The sequence below is a fragment of the Dendroctonus ponderosae genome, unplaced genomic scaffold, assembly GCF_020466585.1.
Source record: "Dendroctonus ponderosae isolate FM_Combo_2020 unplaced genomic scaffold, Dpon_F_20191213v2 Dpon_F_20191213_9, whole genome shotgun sequence".
Taxonomy (NCBI): Eukaryota; Metazoa; Arthropoda; class Insecta; order Coleoptera; family Curculionidae; genus Dendroctonus; species Dendroctonus ponderosae.
The window spans coordinates 5,859,897-5,866,917 of NW_026019116.1; the positions used below are offsets into that span (position 1 = coordinate 5,859,897).

General features: G+C 42.2%; 1 protein-coding gene and 1 long non-coding RNA gene across 4 annotated transcripts in view; one reads left to right on the forward strand and one right to left on the reverse strand.

The window, feature by feature from the left end:
- LOC109542290 (myocardin-related transcription factor B) overlaps positions 1-7,021 on the forward strand; it is a 33,604-nt gene that overhangs the window by 19,384 nt on the left and 7,199 nt on the right. For 2 of the 3 annotated variants that reach the window (XM_048669838.1, XM_019911451.2), the window contains exons 2-3: positions 551-781; positions 4,867-4,932. In XM_048669838.1, coding sequence (XP_048525795.1) covers positions 658-781; positions 4,867-4,932 — 190 coding nt within the window. In that variant the 5' untranslated portion in view covers positions 551-657. Of the gene's footprint in view, positions 1-550; positions 782-4,533; positions 4,785-4,866; positions 4,933-7,021 lie in introns of those variants that run through there. The other variant, XM_048669839.1, reaches the window with a different exon arrangement.
- LOC125505642 overlaps positions 3,773-7,021 on the reverse strand; it is a 13,273-nt gene continuing 10,024 nt past the window's right edge. Inside the window, exons 2-3 of the long non-coding RNA XR_007282313.1 lie at positions 6,228-6,286; positions 3,773-4,095 (exon numbers count right to left, since the gene is read on the reverse strand). This is a non-coding gene — a long non-coding RNA (uncharacterized LOC125505642). The remainder of the gene's footprint in view (positions 4,096-6,227; positions 6,287-7,021) is intronic.

Consider the following 7,021-nt stretch of genomic DNA (forward strand, 5'->3'; position numbering starts at 1 on the left):
CCACCCCTGAAAATGCAAGCCACTTGCTTGAGGAACTAATTTTTCCCAAAAAAACTCAATTTGAAACAACGACCGGGGAAGCGATTGATGAAAATAAGCGTTCATGAATGAACTGGGCTCCATCTATACTTCCTATTGAATCTACGGTGTGCAAACCAATCAAGGTTCTCGTTTTTAAACGAGTTTTCCGCCCCCGTTCACATGAGTGCGGAAAACCACATTCAGTTCACCTGGTCGGTGTAGTTTTGGTGCTGATTTTAATCCAAATACACCTCGTTGCAGCCTTGCCTGCTAACCGTTTCGGAATCCGTGACCTTCCTCAGGCCGCGATTATTGTTTTGATCGGGGAAAAATGCACGTGGGTGGTGAATTAGCGCGCACTTAACGACAATTTTCAATCTATGGAACGTCAGTTTCGACACACGTAAAATCTCTGAAAAAAGCGAGTTTCTTCATTTGTTTTTCCATTATTCCAGCCAAGTTTGCAGTTGACTGATTGATTGAGGATTTTGCAATTTGGCACACTTGAATTTTGTTGTATTTTTTCCAGAATCGAGTCACCGCAGTGAACCAGGCAGCGGTTATTGGCAGCTGCAGCTGGATAGAGACTTGGTGGACACGATTTCAGCCATCTATCCAGAGTGGTTTAAGGATAAGATGGCGGAGGGCGGATCGAGTGGGCTGGGGGCCGGGGGCGGCCGACCGCCCTCGCCCTTTCGCGAGTCGCCCCCCAAGGCGGTCATCGACACGTCGCCCATCCTTATGGACCAAAACAAAGAATGTGAGTATCCACCTATCGATTGAAAGATTTCGCACGCCAATGGAGCGCAAATTTCGTAAATGGCACAAATATTTTTAAAATCCCAAATGGTACGTGTGACAATTATCAGCGCATCTAAGAATAAATAGGCCCGGACGTGAGGAAAAGCAGGAATTTCGAATTTGGGTGTCACTTTTTTTCCGTCGGTTGATCGCACATTTAATCTTGTAGCTTTCGATTTTTGCGAGCGTACAGCAAATCTGGCTGTTTTTCGGGAGACAAACACATAATTTTGCCCGAAAATACGGCAGAACGAGCAGGTAAGTAATCAAATTACTACACTGTCCGACAAAAACAAATTGTAGGCGGGTGAGTTATGGCAGTGGAGCGCACGAGAGTAGGACGTATATTTAGCTTTTCCATCTTTAATTGTATAATCTGCCAAAAATTTGGAGCCAAACGAATTTATTAGAACCGGTTTCGCGTAATGCACAGTTCAAAGTTCCCTTTAGCTAAATGTGGCGTTGAAATTCGGATTGATTGACTCCCATTTCGCTGCGGCTTGATTGATTCGCTTGACTCAATACAAATAGCACAGGAAAATTCGGATCTTTCAATGTGTCTCAGCTGGGAATTTGAATTTTCCTGGCACTGGATAGACGAGATTTTCATCTCCAAACCACCAAAGTTTTGGATCGCGTTCATCATCAGGGAGTCTGGGGAAAATCATTGAAAATTGCCCAAATCGCCAATCAGGCAACTGCGCTAAAATATTTGGAAAAATCTTTCCTCCAACCCAATCGGGGGGTGAAAATTGAGGATTTTTTCAATGGATAAAGACGGCCATGTTGTGTGCACTGTCAAGGTTTCGAATCGGGGCCATCATCAAGGGTTCAGAAACGACTTTTGAAGACAATCTAAAGAGCCAACTTGGATCCTTCCAACGGATGGAAAATCGCGATTTGCTTCAGTGGATAGCAGAAAAAGGAATGTTGGATTTAAACCGAAAGTTTCGAAATGAAGCCATCATCAAGCACGTGACTAAGATCAAATGGTTCGTACAAGGCAACCTAAAGTGCCAGTTCTGGGAGGATTATTTCTCTGAATCCCTTGAAGACGAATACTTAAGGTTTTCTACAATAGATATAGAAAAAACATGTACACAGTGGCAAAGTTTTGACTTAAAGCCATCATCAGTAAACGAGCCAGAAATGAACGCTTTAATATACGTCTGAACCAGTTGTGGACGAAAAATCGACATTTTTTCAATAGACGGAAGAGCGCACGTTGTGTATAAAGCAAACGTTTCGAATTAGATCCATCATCAAGAACCTGAAGAAGAAGAACGAAAGGTTTCTATGTGATAACTTGACGTGCCAGTTTTCAAAGTGGATTTTTCTGAAGCAATTGAAGATGGAAACTCACGGATTTTTCCAACAGTTAGAGAAAAGCACGTTGTACACAGTGGCAACGTTTCGAACTAGAGCCATCATCAGGCAGTTAGAAAGGAAAGTCAAAAGTTTTCCTGATTTATGAGGCAACGCGGAACCTATGAAAAAAATTGTTTCTCAAAAACCGTCGGGCGGAAAAGTGAGTGTTTTTCCCAATAGATCGAAAAAGACATCTTGTACACAGTGGCAACGTTTCAAGTCAAAGCCATCATCAGTCAAAGAGCTAGAAAGAAATGTTTAAAAATACGCCTGAACCAGTCCAGTCTTCGCATATTTTTGGAAAAACGCCCTTTTGTGAAACAATTGGGGGATTTTGTCCAGCAGATAGAATAGATAGGAATGCTGTATACCTTGGCAAAGTTTCGAATTTGAGTCATCATCTGGGGAGGAAGCCCTAAAGATGCGCTCGCATTGAAGGACTCAAATAGCCGCTTTTTGGTAAACTAATTTTTTTGCACTAGTTGGAGAAAGTAGATCGCGATTTTCCTCAACAGCTTAGAGAACTCGTTGTAGGTGAATAAAAAGTTTCGAATCCCAGCCATCATCCAATAGTTTGGTAAGAAAACACAGCTACAACAGACATTTTTCGAACAATCATGTCTCTGGACCAGTTGAAGGTAAAACTTTCATGCTTCCTCCAACAGCAGGAAGAAGACATGTTTCACACAGGCCCCAAGTTTCGAAACAGCGCCATCGCCAGGGTCCTGGGGAAGAAAATCTGCAGAGGGTTGCAGAAAAAACACTGTTTTTTACTTGGGGAGAAAACCGGCCAAACCCACGCAGAAATTTGCATGTCTTTAAATGGCTGATGATTAATACCCTTATACTGGACGCATCGCACATATAATCCGGATGTAATTTATTGGGCAATTGTCATTATCAGCATTAATCAAACGGGAAATACATGCTTACTAAAAAACGTTTGCATTCAATCGCTTACTATCAATGCCGTCCCTTATCTTCTATTTACTATGGAAGCGCTACGATCCATTCTTGGAAAAGGCTATTGGCTTGTTTTCTCGCATCTAAAGTCCAATTCAGGGAAGATCCGACACATTTGCGACGTTTCGAAGCGTTCGTCATCAGTTCGGGTTTCTACCGAAACGGATTGATATGACAACAAAGTCAATAACACTCCAAACATGGGGCAGATTAATATGCAAATTCGGATGTTTCGAACCGACATTTTCCTGATCCGTGATGAATCTGGACGGCTGATAGCTAACCAACCCTTTACGGCATTTGAACATGAAACACTAGAGGTGAGCCAGCCAGACAGCCCGCGTTTTTTTTTGAGCCCATATAAAGCGAAAAATCGAAATGCGATCTCCGGTGAATGATTGACCAATGGCAGGCGAAAACCGTCCAAAAAACTCGACGATAACCAATCACAAAATATCGTTCTGTGATCCCCACCGCGAGACGATCCAAGCGATAAGATATACCGATTTTGGAGTTAAAAATGGTTTTATAAACAAGTAATTCATTATCAATTTTTCATTAATGTGGGCATTTTTTGGCCGAACAAGTGCATTGTTGGGGCACCTTATCTTTGCTGCATTTTGGCCCATACAGGTATGTGTTGTTTGATTTTTTTGCGGTTTTTTTCTGGATCTGCAGCTGATTAGTCGGTTTTTCAAAATTACGGGGGGAAGTCGTTAATAGAGACCCTCAACGCTCTCTGCTAATATGTTTACCCCCAAAATGTAGCAAAAAATTCAATTTAGTAAGTAGTTGATTTTATTGTTGCTTTTGCATCAATTCGCCTCTAAAAAATCTTGGAATCTGTTCCAGTCCGTTGCCTTTCAAAAGTTATATTTTCTTAGTCAAAAGTTATACATTATTTGCAATTTTCTGCCGCGTTTGCAGACATGGCTGTATCATCTGCAAGCAGTTGATATGGCGCACAAACAAAGCTGACAATGGTGGCAGGAGAAGAACAAATGATAAATCAGACAGTTTGAAAGGTTTTTGCACTGAAATAAAAAAGAGTCTTCACGCTTTTTTGCTTGTATTTAATATCTTGATAATAAACGGCAAAGAAAAACGACAGGCGAAGACAAAAGCAGAAAGAGACCCCAATGGAAAGAGTGAAAATTGGGAATTTTTCCTTCAAACTTCGGACTGACGATTGAACCCAATCAATCGACTGATCGAGTCGCCCAACCAATCAGAGTGTCGTATGCCAACTGTCAAAAAACGAGCTGACGCCTTCGCATTGGGGGCGCCCAGCCTACCACGATTTGGTCGCCCGCTTCCGAAAAGTCGCCTTTATTATTATTGTATTCGCTTGTTTATTATTTTCGCTTTAATAGTGCGATCAGTGGTTTTCGCAAGAGGTGCGTGTCACCTTGACGGACCGACACAGACACCATTTGGTCGTCCGAAGAACATCTGCTCGGCTTTTCGCGGTTTTCGATCAAAAGTGCCGCTCTGGAAGCGCCACTTTCCAGTGCCAGTTAGTGAGAGTTTTCGAAAAAAAATCCCACCCCCGCAATCAAAACGGACAAACGCCTGTTTGACCGTGTTGAGGCGCCCAAAATGAACAGAGATTTACTGCTTTTTTCCTCTAGGTTAGTGGCCAGGAATCTGCAAAAAACTGACAAAGTGTGGGTGTTTGTCGTTCTAATCGGGGGTGTTTTCTTTCTGTTGCAGCCCTCAAGGTGAAGCTTCTTATGCGGAGGCCGTTGGACCAGTTGGTGGCGCAGGGAATAATGCCCCGTAAGTATTGCATTTGCTACTAGATTAAGCGCTTAAAGTTCGGGGAGGGCGGCCAATATCATGCCACTGCCCGATTAAAGTCAGGAATGCACTAAATCAAGCCCAGTTAAACGATTCGGGGCTCTCTTATCGTCACGAAATCCGCCGGTTAAATTGAATGGCATTATGCAAAGCATCAGGAAAGTGCCCTAATTTGCGTTCGGATCTCCTGAGGTCGCCCCATAAATGCGTGCTGGCTTCATGATGAAAACACATGTAAATTGTCTAACGGTGTGTGGGGAAAATGCTGGCAGAAAGAATATTTTCCCAGCACCTGGCAACATCTGGGTAATAGCTAATTGGACCAGGCCGCCCTCCAGACCTGTGCCCATTGGATTTTATGGCCCGGTTGAGTTTCCCCCGTTTTTCCGTGTTTTTCCATTCAATTTCACCCCCTTGTTTTACGTCGGGCGAGGTTCACGGCCACATTTCCACCATCTGGCCGAATTTGTGCACTTTTAAGGTGCTTTCAGCGAACATGTGTTGGTCTTTGGCTTGCGAAAGACCGGCGAAAACGTGCGTTTCGTAACAACGACCAGGTCTGGGGGCCGTCGAATCGATTACGAATCAAAATAATCGCGTTGAATGAATTGAAATCGGCGGACGGAAAAATTGAGAAAAAAATCTCGCGCTACAACCAACGGCCACATGAAAAATGCCAACACCTTGATGTTTTCCGTGCGAAACCTACAAACCCATAGAACATTAAGCACAGTTGGCACGGGTTTCCGACTACAACACGAATCTGCAGGAAAAATGAACTTGCAAACTACCGATTACGCTCTCCAATGTTACAGTTTTGCGTTATTTTAAGACAGCTTTATCACCATTGCCAACGAATCGCCAATATTTTCGCATAGACAATAAAAATGTGTGAGTGTCACCGAAAGCGACGTCTAATTTACTCACTGACCCCAAACGGGCCCCGCAACTAATCCACACATTCATATTACACGAGAACTTTCGACAAATGTTTTTTCATGTTCATCTGATGGAAAAGAGAACATTTTTTGTTCAATGAAAACTGCCTCTCTTAGTGTCTTCCACTAGTTGTGTCTTTTACAGGAGATTCAATGTTTCTTTTTTACCTCAGTGTGTAAATTTTTTGTGTAAACTCGCATTTACGTTCGTTGTTTTTTAATTGTGCTTCTTTTCTTCATTTTTCGCCAGCGCCTTTGGGGCGATTAATCGAGCTTGGGTTTAAAAATCCGCGCCCTCAAATCGCAGTTATTCTAGTGCTACTCATTAGAACTTACCCGTCAGTGAAGCTGACTGAAGAATGGGCTTGAAGTTGAAGCAATCGGCGACACCCAACCTAAAAAAAGTTGCGTGTTAAAAAGAGGCAAGCGAAGCTGAAAAGGGGAGGCGACAGTCATCAATGAAATAAAAATCGAGCAATTCCTTCAGAAAACGCCTACGTTTCGACCCCGGTAACCAGTCGACCCGTTTGCTCAGAACCGTGTAAAAAAAGCCAAGCCAGTTAAATTCTTCAATCAAGGGAAAGCCTTTAAAGAAAGATTTATTTTCAGAACGACGAGTTACAGCAATAGTGTACTTGTGACAACTGATAACTTATAACTGAACTTATGCTAAGATTACAATTGGTACTTATAAACTAAAACTGCTGAATTGGTGCAACTAAGCATTTACTTCGCTGACCAATTAGTTACAGGGTTTATAACTAGCCTGTGGCCCCTTTCCGGCTTGAGGCAGAGTTTATTCCGTAGCAGTGTTGGGCAAAAATTGATTTTTATTAAAAAAATCAAAAATCACTGATTTATTTAAATTAATCAAAAAAATCATGTTTTATTTTTATTTTATTAAAGCAATTGATAAATCCGCTTAATTAGCTGTTTTAAAGTATTTGCAATTGTTGCCGAGAAGATTCAAGCTAAGTTGAATCGATTCAATACTTGTCCGAACGCATTTTCGACGGACAATTCTTGTCGCAACGGCCCGCCACTCGTTTCGCACGTTCATTTCAATAGAGGCTAATGTTGAAAAGTGTGTACATTTTTTGTGTTTATGTAATAATAATAAGTCAGTTTGA